The sequence below is a fragment of the Pleurodeles waltl genome, chromosome 2_2, assembly GCF_031143425.1.
Source record: "Pleurodeles waltl isolate 20211129_DDA chromosome 2_2, aPleWal1.hap1.20221129, whole genome shotgun sequence".
NCBI classification, from domain to species: domain Eukaryota; kingdom Metazoa; phylum Chordata; class Amphibia; order Caudata; family Salamandridae; genus Pleurodeles; species Pleurodeles waltl.
The window spans coordinates 614,589,780-614,615,235 of NC_090439.1; the positions used below are offsets into that span (position 1 = coordinate 614,589,780).

The 25,456-nt window shown below is 43.6% G+C and overlaps 1 protein-coding gene across 2 annotated transcripts in view; it reads right to left on the reverse strand.

Annotated features, from left to right (window-relative positions):
* ST18 (ST18 C2H2C-type zinc finger transcription factor) overlaps positions 1–25,456 on the reverse strand; it is a 406,078-nt gene that overhangs the window by 22,034 nt on the left and 358,588 nt on the right. For both annotated transcript variants that reach the window (XM_069220156.1, XM_069220155.1), the window contains exons 16-18: positions 21,722–21,784; positions 21,370–21,450; positions 2,090–2,311 (exon numbers count right to left, since the gene is read on the reverse strand). In XM_069220156.1, coding sequence (XP_069076257.1) covers positions 2,090–2,311; positions 21,370–21,450; positions 21,722–21,784 — 366 coding nt within the window. The remainder of the gene's footprint in view (positions 1–2,089; positions 2,312–21,369; positions 21,451–21,721; positions 21,785–25,456) is intronic.

A 25,456-nucleotide genomic window follows, 5' to 3' on the forward strand; every position in this document is an offset into this window, starting at 1 on the left:
GGAAACAGCAGCCGTGATCAGCGCCACTGTAGCTAACCACGAGTCTGACCGCCGTCAGCCCATCATAATCTAGGCGGTGATGGCGGTCCGACCAGCAGGGTTGTAATGTGACAGTCAGACCGCCTGAAGTGTGGACTACCAGACTCATAATAAGGCCTATGTCTCTAGAGTGAAAAATGCTAAAAAACCTTCTCTATTGTGGCTGTCTTTAATATAGTAAGCAAGCACACCAAAGAACATTTCACTAATTGTCATAAATAAGCCAGTTTGGATCCTTTCTTTCCCTACATTTCTTGCTCTTGTGTGCGTTATTGTTGATCTCAGTGTAAGGGGGTATTGTTCAAGAATAAAATTGTCAGAATATTGAATGGCATAAATATTGTGACCTCAATATTGTTTAAAATATCATCCTATTGGAGTTATTAATCGAAAAACTATACCCAATAGGAATATTTTTCCCAAAAATATTTTGGACACAATATTTATGTTAAGTAATGTTTCTGACAATGATAATCTGACCAGATAGGATGTTTACTGGGTGCGAACATTTTCACAAATGTGAGAGATAGCTACTCCTGTGATATAAAGTTTGAGTTGTAACACCTATCGCCTTATACCAATGGTTCCCAACATGTTGCCTGGGCACCCCTGGGGGTTCGTGAAGCCTCCTCAAGGGGTCTTAAACTGCTTAGAAAATGTAATATTATGAACAAATCCGGTCCCCAGCTTTCAGTAATGACCATGCCGGGGGAGGTCCCTGGATTCCAATTATGCTTTAGTGGGGGTGCCTGGGTTGCAGTATTGATAAAGTGGGGGTCCACAGAAGTCTAAAGGTTGGGAACCACTGCCTCATACCCTTTCATGTGCTGCTTAGTTCTACTTAGTAACTTCCCAGAGTAAATGACCCCAAGTACATCATTGTAAATACTGAAGCCCTCAAAAGCTGCAAGTGCCTTGGAAAACTTGTTGGTGTGTTGGTCTGCAATGAATTCCACAACATTGTTATTCAAGTTTTACTGCAGTCCTCCTCACACAGTCATGCTATCATCTTGCCTTCACAAATGCTCACTTTAATGTCAGACCTTTGACAGCTCTATGGCCCATTTATTTGAAACCCCAATAATTGGAAAACTATCAGAAAGGGGTAATCTGCTTTTTTTTAATCATGCAGTGTTTCAGAAAATACATTTCTAGTGCACAAAGAGTGCTATTGATTATGGCCCCAATTGAATGTTTGCTGGAGAGTGTATTTCATTGCAAACCTGACAAAGTACCCCCACTACCAAACTGAAGGTCTGCCCACCTCATATACAGTTCATCAAACCTTCTATATATTTATAATGGAGATTACCCCATCTCAATTGCTGGCATACAGCTCCGACGGCCTGTAAGAGAGCCCTGTTTATGGTGAAAAACCAAGTGACAAGTTTTCACTGTCCGTCACCCCTAGTAAAATCTGGTGGTAAAGGGCAGTGAAAACTGCAAAACTCCTATGGTGAGGGTGTCATTGCATTTCATATTTTCAAAAACAAAAATCTGCCTTGGGATTTTGTTCTTGAAATTAAAAAAAAACACTGAAAGTTTGCTGTATGGCTCTATCAAGCTGACTGAGCGGTCTTTCAAACATTCATTGCATTGAGAGGAACCGCCTTGATGGCAGTTCTTACCTATGCAAGAGAAGTCTGCTGGGTCAGAAGACATCTCTAAATGTGCGGGCGGGTACTCCATCAGGAAAATGGAGTACTTTACTCTATCCCGCTGACGGAATTAATCCTGTCCTCCAAACTCAAAATCAGGCCCTTCGTTTAGAAGAGATGTTAGACAAGACCACAATTATTGAGGCTATGCAAATCATTGGACAGAGACACTAACTGAAAGCAGGGCTGAAAGCTGCTGTGTTTCCTGATCAGCAATATAAAGCACCAAGTTATTGTTTGAGTTTTCCATAGTATTATCAGCCTAGTTTTACTTTGTCAGAGTAACAGTATAATGCGGAAGGTTTCTACTTCTAGAACAACTGAAACAATTTGGTATTCTAATGAAGCAATGTCTATGAAAAATACTAGAGGCAACAAATACAAAATTATACCTTCTGTGTGTGACAAAAACATTATTGACATGTCCAAGACCATCACAGCCAGGAAGAGGACAATGCGGTAGTTCTTGCTTGTTAAGTTTCCAGGTGAGGGGTGACCCATTCAAGGAGCTCTCCTTCTGTCTCTTGGCAGCCAGAGGACAACCAGAAGCACTGCGATGGGTTGTGTATTTACCTGAAATGTGACCCTGGCCGTCACACCCAGCCACAGGGCATCTGTGAGAAAAGCAAACCAAGAAATTGCTGACATTAACTGAAATAGGATATAAAATAACTATGTTTCTAAATTTTGTCCATAATGCCTCCAGTTCACATTTAAATGAGCTTGTACACCACTTAGGGCCTTATAATGACCGTGGTGAATGGGATACTCCATCACAAATGTTACGGATATCCCGCCTGCCGTTTTACAAGTTCCATTGAGTATAATGGAACTTGTAATACTGCGGGTGGGGTATTCGCCATGTTTGCGATGGAGTATCCCATCTGCCAAGGTCGCAATCAGGCACTGAGTCTACAAGGCTTATCAACTTTAAGATTATATATGAAGCAAGTCTAAAACTGGTTAGGAGAAAAAATAATTGTCCGTACTTAATCAACATACTTTAATTAAATGTGGGAAGCACAGTAATATTTGCCAACATAATCTTGACTTGGCATTTTAATTCTTAGGAACACAGTATGCACAAAATTCTTAAAGCGTTAAGAGAATAGGTTAACTTAGTCCTGTTTTTCAAACTCTACTCTTTTGTGGAATCTAGAGCAAAAAAACATAGAAAAAGTTCTTGATGACAGTGCCTATACTTCTACATGCACAGAGCACAAACAATACTAATGAGTAATAAAGTTAACATGATGCAGTAGTCAACACGAGTGCAAAAGGATATAAATCCTTTCATCACAACTGTTAAAGACCTTTGGAAAGATGATGGGGAGCTAGCCGGGATCCAAAATGACCATGCCTTGAGCGAGGTCTGGCAGGCTCCGTCAAACTCCTTCAGTGACCCTTGCCATCCAGGAGCTTAAACCTAGGAAGCATCCCTTGTACACCTAACTTTGTGGAACCCAGTGGCCCAGGTCACGGTTTCTGGCCTACTGCTGTGCTTGGGTGGGTGCAAGGGTCTGCTATGCTTCATCGGCCTGCAGTGAGCGAACTGCTCTGAATGCATGGTGCGGGCATTAGATGCAGTGCACTCTGTTGATCCTTGCGGTTCACACCAGAGAGACCTGCAAAGGTACAACATCGGTCTTGGATGAAGGGGGCAGCTGACTGAAATTGAAGTGGTGGCATTTGGCTGACAAAGCCCATGGGGACGGTTTGCACAATAGTGAGGGCTGCCACATGTGGCTCACCGAAGTCAGGCAGCTTTGAAGCTGTGGTGCGCATAACGAAGCAGGTTGGCATAGTCAAACCCTGAGAGTTGAATTCAACATGCTAGAGATCAAGTTTAAAGATCTGGAGCATAAACTGGCTATGGCAGTTATGCAAAATGAGCTAAACCTGTTATTGGTGTTATACTGAAGCGCTGCTGATTGGAAAGCTACTTGGGAAAGAGGCCAGGACTATGTGCTCTGGAGAGCGCGAATGTCTGCGCAACACACTACCCTGGCTATTAACACATAATTCCAATAACATCATATTGAGTATAACAGCTGAGGATGGAGAGCACTGACTAACCTCATCTGAAAACTTAGACTTATACACTAAATAATAATATACAAACTCATACCAATCGCAAGCATCCTTCATACATGTTCACTTGGCAGACTATCAGGATGATGCAGCCATAGCCCAGCTAGAGCATATTAACAGACTTTAAAGAACAGATATCAACTGAGAAAATGCACAATGCCATCAATGGTACGGCAAATGGTAAAGCACATTAATTCACCTCAGAATTCTATAAAGCATGCGAGACTGACAGGCTGGCACCATACTGGCTGCAAGTATACATTGGAACCTTTTTAATGGACAGACTCCCATTACCTACTGGTGAAACCATCGTAATCATGCTATTGAAACCAGACAAGGATCCCTTGTTAACAAAGGGCCTGATTAAGAGTTTGGAGATGGGTTAGGCTCTCACAAATGTGACAGTTATTCCTTTTGCCATATTACAAGTGCCATTGGATACAATGCACTTTTACTATAGTGCACAGGGTATCCATCATGTTTGTGATGCTGTAACCTGTCAGCCAAACTCTAAATCAGGCCCTAGGTCATACCATTCCCTTACCCTTTTAAACTTAGATAGCAAAAGACTTGCTAGCGAAATTGCCACTAGATTTGTGCTTGTCATAAAAGGTCTTGTCCTACCAAATCAGATGGCACTCATACTCGCTAAATCTACCCCCTAAACATTTGCATGTTATTTTCTATTAAATATGAGATAAACTCATAATTGCCAGCACTAAGTGATTTTCTTAGATTCCCACAAGGCATTTATTCATTAGAATGGTCCTTCATGATTATGGTCCTTCAAAGGATGGTCCTTGGTGCACATATACTTACGTTAATAGGTCTGTTATATGCATACCCGACAGCATGCATAAAAAAGTAATTGTTGGCACAAAATACTGGTCAGTTGTTGACTCCCAAATTAGGGTAGTAATTGATTTGTAAAGAAAAGGTGGTTTCATTGGAGCCCCTTCCACTTTGGGTATAATGTTAGCAACTTTAGGTGGAACCGTGGACCACTACCTGCTATCACTGCAGTTTTTTACAATGAAAATATAATATTTTTAAAGCAGCCTTATTTCCTTTAAGAAACTCGGGCGTTTTTTTTAAAGAAAAAAATATCAATTTTGAAATAGTTTCGTAGGGGTTGTGTTCTGGGGTCCTTTGCAGGCCACCGCCCCTATGAAGGTAGACAATTAGAAGGAGTAATAATTTACAACCTGAATATTAATTAGACAGCCTGTTTTGCTATTGCGTCCAATTCCTTATTTTGTGAACTGACTCTTAGGTCAGTTCACAAAATAAATTACAGGTTGAAAAAAGATGGTTTGCAATTTGCAACCGCTTTTTGCAAACAGAAGAGCAGTACATTTGCGACCAACTTCTGATTATATGTATCTGGATCATCACAGGTATTATTCTGAAGGAATATCATAGTAATAGCACAGAATAATGTATTATTTCAGTTAATCAAAACCATCACAATTTTTTACACCTTTCAAATTCAAATGTATAAATGTAAAATTAGAAAATTATTAAAACATTAAACATTAAATATGGCCTTCTAAAAAGGACTCCTAAAACTACTAAAGTGTCAGAATTACAATGTCCAAATAGTGCCAAGATAATATTTTAGTAGCCCTGATATCGGCATATATTTTGCACATTAATTTGAACAAAAAGAAAAATACCTGCAGCTGCAATGAAATCCATACTGAATGAAAGTTTATGTCAACTACCAACCAGCACTTTACTCTGAATATTGTCACAAGCAGTTAAAAACTTCAGCAGTCTACAGTTAATCTGAGGATCTGATGGATGGATAGCATTGATGATAGCTGACCTGGATGTGCCTTGGCTTTTAACGGCTTCTTTCAACGATACAACCCTCAGGAGTTTCAAGAATGGGCAGATGCAGACTAGATGTACGTCTTTCTTAGTCGTTCCACACAGCCTGCATGATTTTGGGCCAGAATGCTTGCACAAAGGCTGGTCAGCCAAAGACGGTAAGGTCCCAAAGCGAATGGCCTTCAATTTCCTTTTCAAATGTAACGAAAAAGTCATATTTCAGTATGCTGCCGGCTGCAGCCTCCTATATGTGTGGATGACCACCCAGGCATGGTTACGAGATGCAAGCGCTTGCTAATCAGCAGTGAATGAATGGCTTTTCACAGCTTTATTCAATGCCTGACAGAATGCATGATGAGATAAGTTTGCATTCCACATAGCTGTCGTGTTTGTGGCTTCCAATGAAGCGTGCAGATAAGCCCTGTAAGATGACTTAGAATCCAGGTTCACTGACTGCCATAGGGTGCTGGAAAGAGCTTGATCTTGTTTTGCTCTTACCTTTTGCCATGCTTTTATGGAGGAGTACCTTCTCCCCCAGGTTTGATTCACAAGTCCAAACTCTAATTGGACCTGCGCTGGGGAGGGACTCAGCGGGAGCCCAAATGCACACTTGTGCGCCCTGATTTGAAGAGTATCCAAGAGCAAAGCATCCATTCCAAGCATAACCTCACTAGCATAGGGGATTGATGGCAGACGTTTTTCAGAAATAACCGTCATAAGAGGTTTCAGTTTAGGGCCAGTCAGTTTTTTGGCTAAAGCACAAAATGCAATTATATATGATTTTCCTTTCTTAATAGTGTACTGTTCACGAGCCTTCAAAATCAGCTTGTTATCTATGTATCTCCCGAAGTACTTGTAACAGTTAACTTCCTCTAAGATGGAGTCACCAAGCCTGGCCTTTGGAAAAGAACCAGAGTTGCTGCAGATGGACATGGTTTTAGTTTTTCCAGTATTCATTTCCAATTTGTTGAGCGCAGCATATTCTGCGAGTCCTGTGCATAGTCTCTGTAGACCCACTCCTGTATGGTTCGGAAACAATGTTGTCTGCGTAAGAAAGATGGATCCATCTTTAATGGCCCAGCCAGGGGGAATGGGAGCTAACCTGTTCGAGTTTGGTGGATAAGTCAGCTACAAACAGATTGAACAAGTGTGGGGTGCTAGCACGCACCCTTGCTTTAGGCCAACTTCAGTGGGGATTTTTCTAGACAGCCTGTTGCCGTCTGCCAATCTAATTTGTATCCAAGTGGACCAGTAGAGCTGCTCCTCAGCACGTAAGAGACTTAATGGGAAGCCCAATATTCTCAGCTTTTTCCATAGGAGGCCCCAATCCACCAAGTCAAATGCCCCTTTAAAGTCAATTAAACATAAGTGCAGCTATTTTTGGATTGCTTGCATTTTTCAGCGATTGATATTAAAGCTCAAATATTGGTAGTTGTGCCAAAGCCTTTGCAAAACCCAGTCTGGTTAACAGCAATTCAATGTTTTGAAGTTGACCATTCTGTCAGCTGGGCTAGAATTAGAGAGGCATAATACTTTGTTTCCACGTCAATAAGAGCAATTAGTTTGTAATTTGCTGGATTCGAGCTATCCCAACCCTTGTAAATTGGACTTATTATTGAGCCTCTCCAATCACTAGGGATCGTATGTGACAATGCCACCTCATTATAAAGAGCTGCCAAGTGCTGAGACCAATATTCAGGATCCTGCTTGTAGATGGCTTGTGGAATGTCATTTGGGTCTAGCACACCATCCCTGCGACCAGCTTTGATCACATTTGCCACTTCTGCTGCTGTATAGGAATCAAGCGTCAAATTGTCATGAATAACAAGAGGGCAGGTACTGACGAATAACTCCCCATTTTGAGGGGTTTCACAGTAATAAAAAAAGGGATACCCTTTGCACATCTGCTGAAGTTAATATAGCAAACAATAATTCCAGGTAATACAGAGCATTACAAACAATAAGAACCCCAGCTTTAATCTCCTTTTTTAATGAAGAAGTACTTCATTACGACCTGTCCAGTCAGAGATTGGCAACACCTGTTTCACAAGATTTACAGCAGCTCTTTTCAAAGATCATTAAACTAAACAAATTATTATGTCTGTGACACTAAAAAAGGAACGACTTAGTACTCAACTCCTCTAAAGATCCTGCGCTAGTGATCAGAGATTTGCCTTGTTGCTTCTTCTATCAAAAAGGTGCAGTACCAAAAATCTACTAGATAAATTTGGAATGAAAAAACCCCACTCTTTTAGGTTAAAAAGACAGGGAAGTATAAACTGGTGGATATTGTTGGTACAAACTTATATGTTAGAAGTTGATTTGTAGCTCATCTCCCTAACTAGTTTGTTGTGATATCTGTATCCAAAAATACCTCTGCGTTCATCAGCACTTATAGCAAGTCAAACAGGTTTACTTTTTCTACAATGCTGTCTGAATAGAACCAGACTTGGTTAAGGAGATAATTAAAGCTGAGATTCTCATTTCTTTTAATGCTTCAAATTACCTATTGACACCATTGCTACTACATCTGTAACGGATGTGCAAAGGTTATGCATTTCTCTTTTGTGGGCCAGGTCTGCTGAGTCAGAAGTGTGATGAAGTAGTGGTGGTGGTGCCATTGTGCCATATTTCTCAGTATTACGCAAAATTATTTGAGACAACCCTATACTGTGTAAGGTGACAGACTGAACAAATATGGCATACACCACGACTTCCAGGTGGAGAATTCACCATGATGAGAGCACGTTTTGGTGGCTACTGACCTTAAAGATATGTGTAATCATTGATAGTGTTGAAAATACTTGGAGCCAGCAACATGATTTTAACAGTATGTGTCTGAATAGTGTGGTGTTGAGAGCAATGAGATCTATTATTCTATATTTTTGTGAAGTTTTTATTGGTCTAAACAAATGTTAAGGTTTATGTACATAAAAGACTAAGGGCCTGATTTAGATCTCGGCGGAGAGGTTACTCCATCTTAAAGGTGAAAGGTATCCGTCTGCCGAAATCTAAATACCATAGAAAAGAATGGTTTTTAGTTTTCGGTGGATGGGATGTCTGTCACCGTTGTTACGGAGCAACCCCTCCGCCAAGATCTGAATCAGGCCCTAACAATTTTAAAAATCAACATTCTTATAAATGTAACAACCATAACAGAAGCAATTGGGGCAGGCATAATGGAGTGAATGGAGTGGAGGACCATGTAAGACATACTTCTACCAAATCTTTGTGCTACTGTAGAATACACAGAGCTATTGTTCTGCATAGTAAGTCCAAATGTTTACAACATTTTCCAAGCCTTTTGCCCTCTGAAACGTATGGAATAACTCCACACTAATGGCTTCATTACAAGCCTGGCGATCCGACTGCCACATTACAAGTTTGGCCCACCTAAATACCACCGTACCGAACCCACCAGAATCATGGATCCCGATGGGGTGATGGCAGTCGGGCTTGCAACCAGCCATGGCGGTGCTAAACTCAGCACTGCCTGGCTGATTACAACCCCTATTTCCACCAACCTTTTCATGGCAGGAAGTCCACTGTGTTCCCAGGTTGGCGAGGGCCTAGTGCGCATGTATGTTTGGCTGGATCCAGGCGGCTGTGAACTCCCCCTCTGTCTTTGTAACGCCTGTGGCCCCACCCCTTTTATGGTAACAACATAATAAGAATAGTTTATTATGTTATTACTGTAAATATTTTGTAGCTGCTGCTGCTGGCTGGGGGATGGGGAGATGACGCTTCTCCACCATTGCGGATGAGCCGCCCCTGTTGAGGTTTCTGGATGATATTGAGCTCTGGGCTTCTTTTTGACAATGGTGCTAAATGCTGCTTTGAAAGTAGGTCCCGCGTTGATGTGGCGCTTGCTATGTTCATTCTAATTTTTAAGAAGACAACCCTCAATGTTACCAGCCTATCTCCCTGATAGATGCAGTGGTAAAGGTTATGGGCAAGTGGTGCTCGACAGGGTGATGGGGTGGGTGGGTGAGTACAACATCATTTCCAGTGTCCAATATGGCTTCGGGCAGGGCAGATCAAGAAAAGACCAATGCCTTAATCTACATTTGAGAATTAAAAAGCGTACTGTTGCTAGGTTTGAATCAATCCTTCTTGCTTTCATGGACTTAACATCTGTCTTTTAAAGGGCAAATTGCAGAAAACTCTGGTGCCTGCTACTTGCTCTGTGGGTGGACCCTAATATTGTCCATTTGTTGAGTGAGCTACATGTTCATACAACAGCATCTGTTCTACATTCCCAGGGTGGCTGTGTTGGAGGCGACACATTCTGGTTGGCTGAGGTGAGGCCCTAGCCAGGCGGAACCTACCACTCCCGTCAGGGGTGGGTGATTGCACGCACTGTATAACCTGCGCTCACCCTTGGGTAGCTTGACACAGAGCCGTCAGGCTTATTACAGACACAATGTGTAAAGCATTGGCACAACATGACCACACAATAAGTACACTGAGTGTCTCAAATGAGACTTTACACATGGTGTATGTGAATAAAGTTTGTATTCAACACACACATGAATTAACACCACAAGAACATTGTGTAAATCTGGGCATAAATCACATTCAGAAATATCACTAATAATACAAGTCCCAACAGGGTTAATATGAAATCAGCAGTATGTACATGTGAGAAAAATAATACTTTTCCTCCCTGCATCTCCATCTGGTACTACCGCATCGGCAGCACGAGACCCACCCCAACGATCACCCCAGTTCAATATAAAACTATTGTAAACAATAGCAGCAATGTATACATACAGAGAACTACAGCACTATTGAAATAGCCCCGTGGCCTAGGCTGCACCAGTAGTTGTCAATGTCAACCACAATAATAATCAATGTGCGCTGTGATGCTGCAGTGTGGTGAAATTGGGACCAGACTCAATGCTATGCAGTACCATGGATGTCAGCCATGCTTGCCTACACACTCACTTCCAGCACTCTAATGTGGTACTCTGACAACTGGCAGCTGAGGTCTAAAGGAGTTTGCAAACTCCTCTAAGACCCAAACCTTCCTCCACCCTCCAACCAATTCCCGCCCCCTCAGAGTTAGAAATGAAGCAACCTTTCCTCGGATACTAGACTGCTCGTGGCCAGTGGTTACTCTTAGTCAAGATCCTGGGGCAAAGTACAATGGAAGAAGGAGTAAATGGCTGGTCAGGCAACAGGCAGCAAATGGAGTTTTGGTCCCCACTCGGGAATGTCACTCATGGGTCTCCACAATGGCCTTCCGGCACGGGCCTCGGTCTTCAACACACAGGGGGAAGGTAGGCTTGGGACACGCTGTTCACAATGGTGCCAAACCAGACACTCCACTTCACAGATAGTTACCAATTTGACACATCCCAGGACAGAAGGCACCACATCTGGGGAGCAATGACTTAGACCGCCCCAGATGTCCTGATTACACACGAAGAGTTTGCCAAATTCCATGTCCTCCTGCTATGGGGCAATGTCTAGTGGGCGATGGCGTCAGTTGCACCAGACACTTCGGAACCAGACACAAAGTGCTCAATGCAGGGCAACCAGACACTCCCGCTTGCACAGAGCTAACCAATGCAGTGCCTCCTTGAGAGGAGGCACAACGTCTGGTGCACGATGGATTGAGTCACACCAGACAATCCCGCTGCACATGAAGAGTTACCACTGACGTGCCTTCCTGGAATAAGGCACAATGTCTGGTGCACGAAGACTTGATTTGCACCAGACAATCTTGCTGCTCGTGAAAAAGTTACCAATGCAGCGCCTTCCTGGAATGTGCATGTGCAATGACTTGAGCCGCACTGGGCACTTGGGCACTTCTGAACACACAATCAGTTCCCGTTCTGTACCTCCCAGGAATGAGGCACAACATCTGGTGCCCCATGACTTGAGCCGCACCAGACAAATCTGGTCTCTCACACACACACATAGATGCCGGATCAGTGGTCGCACAAGTAGAATGCAGAACTGCTCCAAGTATGCCCCCACCTCTGAGGGTCGCAACCAGTGATACAGACATCCCACGCAATGAGCGTGCAGTTGATTGTCACAGAAGAGAAATGTGGCACACTCGACAAAGCAGGCCATGCGGTGTCCTGTAACCAGCAATCCATTTCCTATGAACCAAACACTTACGTGTGACGTGGCCCCACGATGAAGGGTCACACTTCTTGAATGTGGGCTGAAATTTGCAGGTCCTGCACCAGATGCTTACACCACTGCTACCAGGTGGAATCCAGCAGATGGCATCGACATTTAGGAGTGCCCCACTCTCCAGATGACACAGTGGATGTTGTAGATCCTTCGGAGGAGGTCTTTGATGTCCCGGGGACCTCCATGCAGAACAGGGGGCAAGCCAAAGCCAACAAGCCCTTGGAGAGCACCCTTCAGAGTGTTGCACTGCAGCAAGCAGTGTGTCCAGGCTACCCACGATGCAGGAAGGGTGTGTGATTCCTCTCCAGGACAGTAAATACTCCTGTTCACAACAGATTCTTCTGGCAGTGTGCACCATGCAGTACGGAGACTCCATCCTGAGCTCCTGCAAGTGTATCTCTGAATTGCTCAAGTGTGGCCCTCCTAGGCATACTGAATTGGGTCTTTGAAATTCGGGGGGTTCAAAGGGTTCACTTTGAGCCACATATGTCCCCACTAAATTTCAGTCCTGCGTGCATGGAGCCCTTGAATGTAGACGCTTATCTTTAGTGGTGCTATGATCTGACTCTGAGAGGCCAAGTATCCAAACCTCTCCCTCCATTCTATCCAGCCAGGCCCTCAGATGGAATAGCTCTGTCGTTTTAATTATCCAAGTTTTACAGCTGTTGCTGGGGAATACACTGATGTGTTTTCCCCCAGCTATCAGTGAAATGAAGCTTGAATTCAATAGGCACACAGAACACATTTTAGAATATGGAATTGCCCTGTGAGAAAGTCACCCTTTTAGAATGTTCACCCTAATATTTTTGACTGATACTGGTGTTAATTGATGCAGACTGTGCCCTGGGCTCTGCTAAACAGACCCAGGGCCAGTGCTCTGAAAAAAAGGTATATGGTCAAATGGTGCGATGTTATAATTCCAATTGGCAATGAGAGACCGTTTAAGTCCCTAATAGATATCAGGGCAAGGGGGATTTAAACTTCTTATAAGTCTCTAGTATATAATAGGGCAGGGAAGTGTGGAGACACAGATGGTTTCCTGCACTGAATGTACACTACTGTTGTGCCTGCTGTCATTTTTAAAGGCAGCACTGCCTTGCAGACTGTCTTTAAAAAGTAAAATGTGTGGAAATTTGACTTTGGAATTTGAGCAGCTCCCTAAGTGATAAACGACCTTATTTTTTACATGTAAGTCAACCCAATATCTCCCCTAGAAGCCCCAGGGATAGGATGCATGTACCTACAAGCAGGGACATTATAAAACATGTTTTGTATGCCCTATTGAGGGAAAACTGCACCTTTCATGTTTCCTCATTGTAGATATTTAGCTCCATAGGATAAAATAGTAATATTGTCGATAAACATAAGTATGGCAAGGAGGAAGCTAAATCTGTCATGAAAGACCTCAAATGAATGGTAATGATTATTCCAGCAACTTGCCATTGTTAAATTTATCATAACTGATACAAGAAAGAAGTTATAAGACTTTCTTTTTTGTAAGTCAAATTTCAGCCTTCTAATGCTCTATCCTGATTGGTCAGCCCTAACAGGATTAGTCAGGCTGCTTTAATGAGGTGATAAGTGGCCTGCCCTGAGCAGAGACTATCCAGTGGGGAGGTTGGCAGATGCTGAGGCCAGGCCAGGAAGGGGACTGAGTAAATCAACCTCAGGCTTCAAACGGAAGCCAGTCAGAAAGGAATGTAGCCAGGCCTGCTCTCTCACAGATAGATAATGGGCTTAGGAAAGGAACTTGAAGATGTCCAGATGGGGAGGGGGAATTTAAATGAGCTACACAAGAGGGGTGCTTTAGCCAGGTCTTGCTCCTCTGGAGGAACATCATACATCTTGGAATGTTAAAGTGCAGTGCTTTATGGGACAAGAAGATACCACAATTTGTAGGAAGTTGTCATGCTTGTGGGTGGCACCCTGCAGTTCATTGCACAGGGATTCCCACTGACTGCCCCCCAAGATGACTAAACAAAAGTGGCTGGTCTGTATTGGAATTCAGATCTGCTGTTTGAAAACACAAAAGAAGAAGGACTGTCCTGTTGGAACCCTGGTCTGCAATCCATAGAACTGCATACTAAAGTATTGCTCAGGTTGCACACTGAAACAACAGCCCCAAAGACTTTGCCTTGCTTTTAAAAGGATGCATGATTGCACTCCCTGAAAGCAAAAGGTTAAAAGAACTTTCCTGCACCAGCTTCCACAAACGTCTCTAGCCTGGAGTGCATCCAGTGGACTTGCCAGGATTTGGCAAGGTGCATTGGGAGAATTGTAGTCCCAACATCCCAAGAAACAACTCAGAGATTCTGGAACCTTGGATTTGGGTTGTGGACTACTTTCCTGCACCGAGAAATACTGCTGGAAGTAAAATTAAAAGTGTTATATTGTGGACGGCTCTAACTCTTGACTATGTCCCAGTCCAGTGCAACCTTCCCTTTGAGCACTATTTGCTTCTAAGTGCTAGTTTTACTTTTAATCTTTACAAATTCAGATCTCTGTTTCCCTCTTGTCATTTTGTTGTAGTTCTAAAGATAAAAATATTTCCAAGTTTTATAAATTGGTGTGGGGTTTTTACTGTGTATTGTGTCTTACTTATTTTCTGTAGTGGTGTATTTAAATGTTTTACATACCTGTTTCCTAAGTTAAACCTGCCTGCTTGTTGCCAAGCTACCAGGGGTTGAGCCAGGGGCTAATGTTTAGAGACCTTGACTGAGCCTAACACTGTCTGTGGGCATTATTGCTAGTGGTAGGTGTGTTGTTCTCTCCATGGGCACATGTCCCCTGGCACACATGCAGGCGAGAAACAAGCTTAGAGAACACACCGAGGGTGCAAGTGCACTCATACAGGCTTGCTGATTCAGGCTCAGTACATATACAAAATCCCTAGTGTGCAAATGTACACATACTGACAAGTTGTGCCAGGTTCATGAAAACATATGAAAACACCATTGTGTAAGTGTGCACATACTGGCAAGCCCTGCTAGGCTCAATATACACTTTAAAATGCCAATATGCAAGTGTACACAGATAGGCAAGCCATGCCAGGCTCAGTATGTACATGAAAACACTAATGTGCAAATGTGCACATATAGGCAAGACATGCCAGGCTTGGTATATACATGAAAACACCAATGTGCAAGTGTGCACATACTGGTAGACCGTGCTATGCGCAGTATGTGCATGAAAACACCAATGTGCAAGTGTGCACATACAGACAAACTGTTAGAAATTGGGTCTTTGGTTGGCAGTCAGGTTACCCCCTGTCCAAGCAAGGACCCTCACTCTATTCAGGGTAAGTCACACACAATCCAAATTATCCTGTGCTTACCCTCTGGTAGCTTGGCACTGAGTAGTCAGGCTTAACTTAGAAGGCAATGTGTAAAGTATTTGTGCAATAAATCATGCAGTAATACAGTCGAACACAACAAAAATACACCACACAGTGCTTAGAAAAATATATAATTTTTATCTGGTAAAATGCAGACCAAAACGATTAAGATGTAATAAGTATATGTTGAAATATCACTGTAAAAATTATATGAAGTGTCTTTAGTCTCTTAAAAGCAATAAATGTCTCTTGCAAGCACAAAGTACCTGGTTTGCGTTCAAAATCTCCGCAAAGAAACGCAGAGGAGGAGATGCATGGAAAATAGGGAGGCATGCATTGATTTCTTGGGCCGGACACGTCGACACGTCCTTTATTTTTCACGCAGGGAAGGCTTTATATTGATTTCTGGTGCTCAGTCTTGGATCCTCTTCAGGTTGCGGGGTTTTTGGACGCCCCAGGGACGATGCGTTGAAATCCGGCGCTGACAGGACAAAGTCCCAGGGGCTGTGTCGATACAGTGAGCATTGCATGGAAATTTCTACCGCACGGCAGGCGCTGTGTCGATTCTTCTCTGGAAGTTGGGCTATGTCATTGTGTCTCGGCTGTGTGTTGATACAGTAGGCCCTGCATTGAATTTCCGGTTGCTACGCTGCCGCTGCATCGATCTTCTCGTTACAAAGTCAGGCTGCGTCGTTCCTGTACGGCATGCAGTGAATCTTTTACTGCAATGCAGGCTATGCATCATTTCTGGCAGGCTGTGAGTCGATTTTCGCCACACAGGGAATTCTTCTTGCAGAGATGAAGTCTTTTTGGTCCTGAGACTTCAGGGAACAGGAGGCAAGCTCTATCCAAGCCCTTGAGAGCACTTCTCTGCACCGCCAGAGAGCAGCAAGACAGCAGGGCAACAGCAAGGCAGCAGTCCGCCACAGAAAGCAGTCAGGTGAGTCCTTTGGGCAGCCAGGCAGTTCTTCTTGGCAGGTTGCAGGTTCTGGTTCAGGTACCCAATACCCAAATGTGCCTTTGAAGTAGGGGAGACTTCAAAGAGTGGCTTAGAGGTGCACAAGGTCCAGTTCAATCCTGTCTGCCAGGGTCCCAGTAGGGGGTGTGTCAGTCCTTTGTGTGAGGGCAGACTACTGCCCTTTGACATGCAAGTGTCAGGCCCTCCACCCTTCCAGCCCAGGAAGACCCATTGAAAATGCAGATGTATGCAAGTGCGGCTGAGCATACTGTGTTTGGGGTTTGTCTGAGTGAATGCACAAGGGAGCTGTCAACTGAACCTAGCCAGATGTGGATTGTAAGGCACAGAAGGATTTAAGTGCAGAGAAATGCTCACTTTCTAAGAGTGGCATTACTAAAATAGTAATACTAAATCCAACTTCACCAGTCAGCAGGATTTTGTATTACTATTCTGGCCATACTAAAAATGACCTTCCTAATCCTTTCAGATCAGCAGCTACCACTCAACCCGTATATGAGAGTAGCCGAAAGGAGCAGGCCTCACAGCAGTGCAAAAACGAATTTAGGAGTTTTACGCTACCAGGACATGTAAACTACACAAGTACAGGTCCTGCCTTTGGTCTACACAACACTCTGCCCTATGGGCTACCTAGGGCCTACTTTAGGGGTAACATATATGTAGAAAAAGGGGAGTTTTAGGCTTGGCAAGTACTTTTACATGCCAAGTCGAATTGACAGTGAAACTGCACACACAGGCCTTGGGGCTACTTAAGTGGGTGGCACAATCAGTGCTGCAGGTCCACTAGTAGCATTTATTCTACAGGCCCTGGGCACATATAGTGCACTTTACTAGGGACTTATAAGTAAATTAAATAATCCAATGGGGTATGAACCAATGTCATCATGTTTAAAGGGAGAGAGCATATGCACTTTAGCACTGGTTAGCAGTGGTAAAGAGCACAGAGTCTAAAAACCAGCAAAAACAGTATCCAAAATATGGAGGGAGGTAGGCTAAACTTTAGGAGTGACCACCCTAAAGCTGTCAGGTCTAACACAAACCAAACCAGGCTCAATATATACATGAAAACACCAATGTGCAAGTGTGCACGTGCTGGTTGGCACCCCTTCCTAACTTATGTAGGGAGGGCGCATGCGCACTTTCACACTGTACTTACAGTGGGAAAGTGTCCAGGGCCCACTTAGAGCGAATCAGCAAAACCTCAAGGAAGAGCCAATCTCCTCAGTAGGGGAGCCCACGTGGGGGTTTTCTTCTACCAGGGCATAGAACACCCTTGCGTCCCTGCCCTGCCTTCTTCATACCACCTGCTCCACTCTCTGAGGGTGCTCTAGAGGTAGAAGGATGCCTACTCACAGCTGGCCCGAGTGGGGAAGATGCCACCCTGAGCGTAGGGGCACCTGCGGCTCTACAGGCCTGCAATCCCAGGCCTAATACATGTTGGTCAGTCTACTCTGGTGGGTGGCATGCTCAACGCAATGTCCCACTAATGGGCAGGGCCGGACCCACCCTGGGTATGTGGTGTACCTTTATAATGGGTACTTCTGCGTATGGCACCTCAACCGATCACGTAAACGCCTTTTCCTGGCATGAGTAGAAAAGGCGCGCTCTTTCCCCCTCCAGTACAATGGGAAAGTGCCCGGAGTCCTAGGGCCACACACAGAGTCAGCAAAAAACTGGGAGGAAAAAACAAAATGTTTTATAGAAATCCCCCAAGAAGGGGCATGTCCAACAGGCTTGTACTCGGCCCTTGAGCGTGAGCAGAGAGATGCATCAGGATGTATTCTTGCCCACTTTCTGTTTACGCTATATGTTAATGGGTTAGAGCAAGTCCTCTTGTCTCTTGGAGCCGACTGCCCCAGGGCGTGGTTGAGATCGCTACCGGTTCTACTGTGCACAGACAATGCCGTTGTGATGGCAAGGACTGCAGTGGGCGTACAGTTTTTGCTGGACAAGTTTGTTGATTTTATGGATAGCTTGGATCTTGTCAATTTCACTAAATGTTATGAGATGGTTTTGGGCCAGAGACGTACTAGATCAAAAACATTCATGGTGGGCTCGCACACTTTAGCCAAAGTCCCTGTTTTTTGTATCTTGAGATTCTGTTGGATTGTCATAGAAAATGGAAGCCCCTGGTTGAAAATAAGAAAATGGAGCTAATTAAGACAACTGCTACTGTTCATAGTTTTGCGCAGAGATCAGGGCCTTGCCCGTCCAGCACCTTAATTAAGGTGTATCATGCCAAGTGAGCCTCCAAGCTCCTATATAACAGCAAAGTGTGGGGATACACAAGAGTTGACAGTATTCACTCAGTGGAAAACTTGCTTTTAAGGTTGGTGCTGCAGGTTCCCCTTAGCACACTGGCACTATCCGTGCATGATGAATTAGGAGTCCAGTACAAGATTGCTCTTAGGACACTGATACACTGGGTCAAGCTGTGAACGAGTGGGGAATCCCAGCTGAATAGGCTGATTCTGAAGGATTGCTTATCCTTGGATCATGCCACTAAAATTCCATGGATTGCAAATATTAAGGGTGTTTTTATTAGCCTGGGAAGGGAGGACCTATTCTATAGCCCACTGTGGAGGTAAAATGGGTCAGGGATACATTTTTAGAATGTAAGTTAATTTAAAAGGAACAGACTGAACTATTAAAACACACGGTATGGGGGGATTTGCTGTTAAAAACCGTATGGACTATGGCACCATACCTGCTCAGTGTGAGGAGTGACAGGGACAGATTTTGATTGACCAGATAGATTCAACATGATACATCATCTTCTGGCCATGCAGAGGAACTGGAGCCCTTCGGCTCACTGTGACCACCTGTCTCCACAGAACACCCTTCACTTTATGTTGTTCTGTAGTTACTTTACTGGCCCGAGGAAAATGTTTATTACGCTTTTATTGAAGTCCATTAACTTTAGGCAAGCACGACGGGCGCTTTTTATCCAGCAGTTATCGGACAAATTATTTTTAAAGTAAAAGTGTGTTGCTTTTTAAGAGCTATATTGAGAGTAATGGATTTCATGCTTGATTATCTGTGCTGTTGGCATTTGATTTCTTACAATTTATAGTGTTTTATCTGAGCTTTTTTAATTTTTGTAATGTGTGTTTTAACTGCTTTGCATAAAACGTTTTATAGTACTTTGGGCCAGATGTACGAAACGTTTTGCGACTCGCAAACGGCAAAATTTGCTGTTTGCGAGTCGCAAAACGCGTATCCCAATGCAGAAATGCATTTTGCGAGTTGTTACCGACTCGCAAAATGCATTTCATACTCGTAAATAGGAAGGGGTGTTCCCTTCCTATTTGCGAGTCGCATTGGGATGCAATACCATTTGCGACCGCATATGCGGTCGCAAATGGCATCGCAGTTACCATCCACTTCAAGTGGATGGTAACCCAATCGCAAATTGGAAGGGGTCCCCATGGGACCCCTTCCAGTTTGTGACTGGAGCCCAAATTAATTTTTCAGGGCAGGGAGTGGTCCAAGGGACCACTCCCTGCCCTGAAAAAAACCCAAAACTAAAGGTTTCGTTTTTTTTGAAGTGCAGCACGTTTTCCTGCTAGGAAAACGGGCTACACTTCAAAAAAAAAAAAAATGCTTTATTGACAAGCAGGTCGCTAACATGGAGGTCTGCTGACGACAGCAGGCCTCCATGTTAGCGAGTGCCTATACTCGCAATGGGGCCGCAATTTGCGACCCACCTCATTAATATTAATGAGGTGGGTCATTGCGACCCCATTGCGAGTTGCAGTCGGTGTCTGAGACACCGTACTGCATAGCAATTTGCGACTTGCAAATTGCGAGTCGCAGGGACTCGCAATTTGCAAGTCGCAAATTGCTTTGTTCGTACATCTGGCCCTTTGTATTTCTTTTGTGGTTACAGCATAACTGAATAAAGACTATCTGATGATGAACAATATGAGCAAAACATAAATAGTATTGTTTTTTTTTTTAATTATTTTTGAACTTCTCTGGAGTAAGAACCTGAGCCAAACAGCATCAGAGCATTGCACAAGAGTGTGACACTGTAGTAGAGGTGGAGAGCTGGAGTGAGTATTTCAAGTGAGCTTTGGGGAGTGGGGTCTTTGGAAACTACCTTCTGCGATGATACTGCATGACGCAGACAAAGGTTGAAAGTGTACTCTGATGGTTTTGAATTGACGCATAGAAGTGATACACCTTCACTTTGATAGTGTATAGCTTTTTTTGCGGGGTGGCTAGTGAGAGAATTGTGTTTTGCTTTGAAGGAGGTGGTGTAGTGAAATATCCTCACATGAAGGTCAATTCTCAGTTTCTTAGGAGCCATCTGATGTGGATCACTTTATGCGCTGTTCTTATGCTGTGCTGTTGTGGGACTGGAAGGTAGGATGGCAGGTGAATTCAGAACGAGGTAGCTTTGTGGAGCAAAGTTCACTGCAAGAAGGAATGGGGATATCCTTAACAATGGTGGTTAGCATAATAGATGTTCTCAGTCGGGTAGTCGTTGTTAGGAAGTTCAGTATGACTTGAAGAAACTAGCTTCTTTTTGGGGAATCCAGTGAGGAGTGAGTGATGATGGTGTAACTCACTACCGGCATTATTGGCAACTATGATCTCAGTGTGGCATGCATCATTGTTTTAAAGTTCAAATGTAAGTACAGGTCTAGGCTGTGGCCTGCGATACGTTAGACATGTACTTTGTTGCAACAGTGAGATATCTAGTAGAATTTATTAACAATGGTGGTGTTACCTGAAGCACATTTAGTCAAATTATTAAATTGATAGACATTTCATTTTCACGTAACTACGAAACCCGAATTAACGGTGGGGGTGTAACAGTGAGCTGTTAAACAGTTACAATATTTGTATAGCCAGTTTTACAGTGCTGGCAATTTTTTGCTGTTGTAGTACATTTTAATTTCACAGTTGTCTACCCTAGTCTCTTTGTAGCCAATCATTTAACGTTTGCTGGTACTGAACTATACAGACTCTATTCATTATTTTTACCAGAACTGAATAAAATGAAAAGCAAGTCATCACGGTTCATTCCTCTGCTCTCTTCCTGCTTCCACTTGGGTTCATGCCTGCCCTGCTCAATGGCCATTCATGTGATCTCTCCAAAAACATGTGTTCCCCCTCTCTACCGCTTCTCTTTAGTCCTCAAAAACCCTTCAGTGCAGGCTCAGAGCCACGGCTTTATTAATAAGGGTGAGTAACAGAGGTGGTGTCGTTTTTCGTTCACAATATAATAGGATACCCATATAAATGTAAGTATCAACTGAACCAAGGTCCCTTAGACTTACTTAAGATCAGGGTCTTCTTTTTCTTCCTTGGTTGGAGTCATTTTGGCACCACCTTTTCGGGCATGAGGGCAGCCTGACAAGCTGGAAGAGGTACACAGAATCATGGATAAATTCAATCTGGCCTTTGCAGTACCATTAAAAGCAACACTTGCAATCCTGAAAACCAGGGCAAATGTTGGCCATTTCATCTCCTTTAATCCCCTCCGTTCATTTGTTGAGTCCTCTGCTAGCTTTCTCGACATTAAGTTGGTTGCTGAAGTAAAGACAGACTACCCCACCCCATGCCTCCCTCCATTTTACATGCAGTTGCACGCAGAGCGTTTGTATGACATATCGGCGTCGGTAATCCTACCTTCTGTGCGAAGCATAGTTTCCAGTCACGTGACCAGAGCCGTCACAGCCAGGTGTCGGGCACCTAAAACATGCACACACAAAAAAAGGCATTACTTAAAAAACACGGAATCAACAAGTCGTTCTGTTTTTTTTTTTTTTCCAAACGAACAAAGACGTCTGAGCCAGGTTGGAAAAAGAGCATTAGAAAACGTGCACGAGATTGACTCGTTGGCAAATAGAACTGATAGAAAGCAAAGCACGAAAATACTTGAACGTGTTACAAAAAGAATAAACAGAAATGCAGATAATGTGAAGTCCATTCTTCGCGCCAAAAATAAAAGATTTTGGAAACGAGGTCCCCCAAAATACTGCAGTGCCCCAGAAAGTGAAACGGGGCCTTACGCGTTGTCACAGCTGCAGATATAGGCTAGAGGTCGCTTCATGGAGCTTTGCTAGCAGGACGATTCATTGCCAGAGTCAACACCAGTGAAAGGCAATATGAGGCGGCTCCTAAGAGCTACACGAGGTAGGTGGACCTAAGAAACAAAAATGTGCTCAGGCCACCAAACTTCCAGACACCCCCCCAGCAGTTACACTAGGTGCCTTTGGGAGGAAGGGGCGTTTATAGGGACTGCTTGCACAGACAGGATTATACTTGATGAACTGGTTTCCAAAATACAATAGTATTTCATTGAATTCTGAATAGAATGCATTCCCTAATCCAAATGCTATTTAGGAAAGGGGGAAAGAATGTTTTTCTTGCACGAAATTCAATGTGTTGTTGCTGCCAGTAAGCTGCAAAACTCATTAAGTAATCAGGGGCGGATGCTAAGTTCATTAGCTTTGAACTGTTACCTCAACTCCTTCAGGCTTTTAGCCCTTGACGCATTCGTTCTTTGCTGAATATCATTGTGACTATATTATTTCTGATTTTACTGTACTTGGATGGGGGGAGCAGTTTATTGCAAAAGAGCAAATAGGCAGAAACTCGCGAAAGTCGCAACATGGCTAAGTCTGATTTAGGAAAATGAAAGTTAAAGGTTGAATCCTGACAAGGACGTCGGCTTTTTATCTTTCATTGGACAGTAAATTAAGTACCATTAAACTGAGCAAGACTGACAATTATTTTAGTAGCAATGGAAACCCAAGAAGATCTATGTAAAACATAGATTACTACTTAACATTTAAAACACAAGTTCCTGAGATTCTTCATTTCTTCATATTAGACACATTTTGCCATTCTCAAGAACTCTGTGACACCCTGTCTGACTATTTCCACACCAAGATTGCCACCATCTACACCAACCCACCAAACTCAAACTCAACAACCTCCACCCACCAGCGGACACCAGATACTCGATAACCACATGGATTCCACTCACTACGTAGACCACAACAGCCATCATGTCCCCCATCAACTCCAGGGCTCCCTCGGGCCCCTACCCCAACCACTTTTACAACCTCAGAACCAACGAAATCAGTGCAGAACTCACCAACATCCTCAACGCCTCCATTACCACAGTGGCCTTCTCCGACAAATGGAAACAACTGAGGTCAGACCCCTCCTGAAGAAACCTTCCGCCGACCCCAGAAAACTAAAAAATGACAGCCTCATCTCCCTGCATCCATTCCCCACCAAAGGCCTTAAGAAGGCCATCAACCACCAGCTCACAGAACACCTGGAAAAAAACAACCTGTTTGAAGCCTCCCAATCCAACTTCCACATCAACCACAGCATTGAGACCTACTTGATCGGTGCCACCAATAACATCAGATCTCTACTCGATTGTGGAGAAACAGCAGCCCTGATCCTCCTCGACTTTTCAGTGGCATTCAACACTCTATTGCATCACACCCTCATCAACAGACTTAACAGCACCAGCATCTAGGGGAACACCCTCAAGTGGATTGCCTCTTTCTTCATAGGATGAACATGGAGAATCTGCCTGCCACCCTTCACCTCTGAACCCACGATCATCATCTGCGGCATATCTTAAGGATAGTCCCTTAGATCCACCCTGTTCAACACCTACATGACACCCCTTGGAGACATCATCAGAACCCACAGACTCTACATCATATCCTACGCAGATGGCACACAACTTATCCTCTCGCTCACTTTAGACCCCGCCACCACCAGACCAAATTTCCGCAATACCACAACCAGTTTCGCCGACTGGATGAAGACTAACTGCCTCAAGCTCAGCATGGATATGAAGGAAGGGCTGATTTTTGGTAATAACATCTCCTCATGGGATGACAGCTAGTGGCCCTTCGAGCTCAGACACACACAAGCAGACTGCACCGCAAACTCTGCATCATCCACGACAGCAAACTCAGCATGACGCACCAAATTAACCCAGTCACATCCTCTTCCTTTCACACCCACTGCATGCTCTAAAGAAACTTCTGATGGATCCCCGTCAACACCAGAAAGACCATCCCCCTAGGCTAGACTACTGTAACACGCTCTACTCTGGTATCACCTCTCAACTCCTCAAAAGACTCCAGACCCTCCAGAACACAGCAGCCAGATTCATACTTGATCTCCCCAAATGGACCCATATCACCCCCACCACAAGAACCTCCACTGTTCTCCATCAAGGAGAGATGCCAGTTCAAGCTTCTGACACACGCCTACAAAGCCCTAAATGACCAGGAACCTGGATACATCAATCACGGTGTGAACTTCCACAAACCTGCCAGACACCTGTGCCCTACATCCCTGGCCCCACACACACACCACACATTTGTCACAGCCTCAGCAGGGGACATTCCTTCTCCTACATTGCTGCCAAGACCTGGATGACCTCCCCCTATGATCAGCACCCTCCATGTCATTCTTCAAAAGGAGACTCAATACCTTGCTTTTCGACTATGGCCAGCAGTGCCCAGATATCCTCAGGGGTGATAGAGCAGCGCTTTATAAATCTGATTGATTGATTTATTGATTGAAAAATGTGCAACTGAAAAATTACCAGTTAACATTTGTTATTAGCCTTTGTGTGTGGACATGCCGCTTGTTTTTAGTAACTTTTGATCCGTCTGACTTAGCAAAATTTATTTTTTAGTTAAAATCTGCAAGTTATGCAGCAGATGATGGATTATGTGCCAAATGCATCAAACCCATAATTATGTGAAAAGAGCTGCAGAATTGCAGAATTCAAGTGGACCTGGTTATAAGAGAGTGAATACCTTTTTACTTTAGTGAAGACACACCTGCCATCACCAGCAATTCTTTGATCTTTTTATATGCTTCTGAAAATTTGAGATTCAGGGCAATTTTCAGAGGGAGATGATGCCAGAAGTGTATGAATATTGTAACATATGATTTAATCTTTGGGTGTAGCGGATAATTGTCATCTGTTGTGTTTGTTAGAAACACTTGGTATTGGAACAGAATTCACAGTGTACATAGTAACATAGTAGCTGATGTTTCTTGTTGGGCACACACATTACCCTTGATTAAAATAAGTTTCTGTCTCAACATTTAAAAGCAAACACATACATGTATCAGAGATTTAAACCATCTACCTAATTTGCACAAGTGACAGACCTATATTTGGTTAACATGAAATATATTGACCCATCTCAAAACATTCAGCCTGTTATACACCATTTTCACATGTAGGCTCTATATTTCCATTTTCTACATATCCCCACCATCCAGCTCATCTTGGGGTAAGTTCAGGAGTTTTGGCAAATGTTTTAAAGGTGTTGCAAATGTGTGTGAAACTGTACATCTCTTTACAGT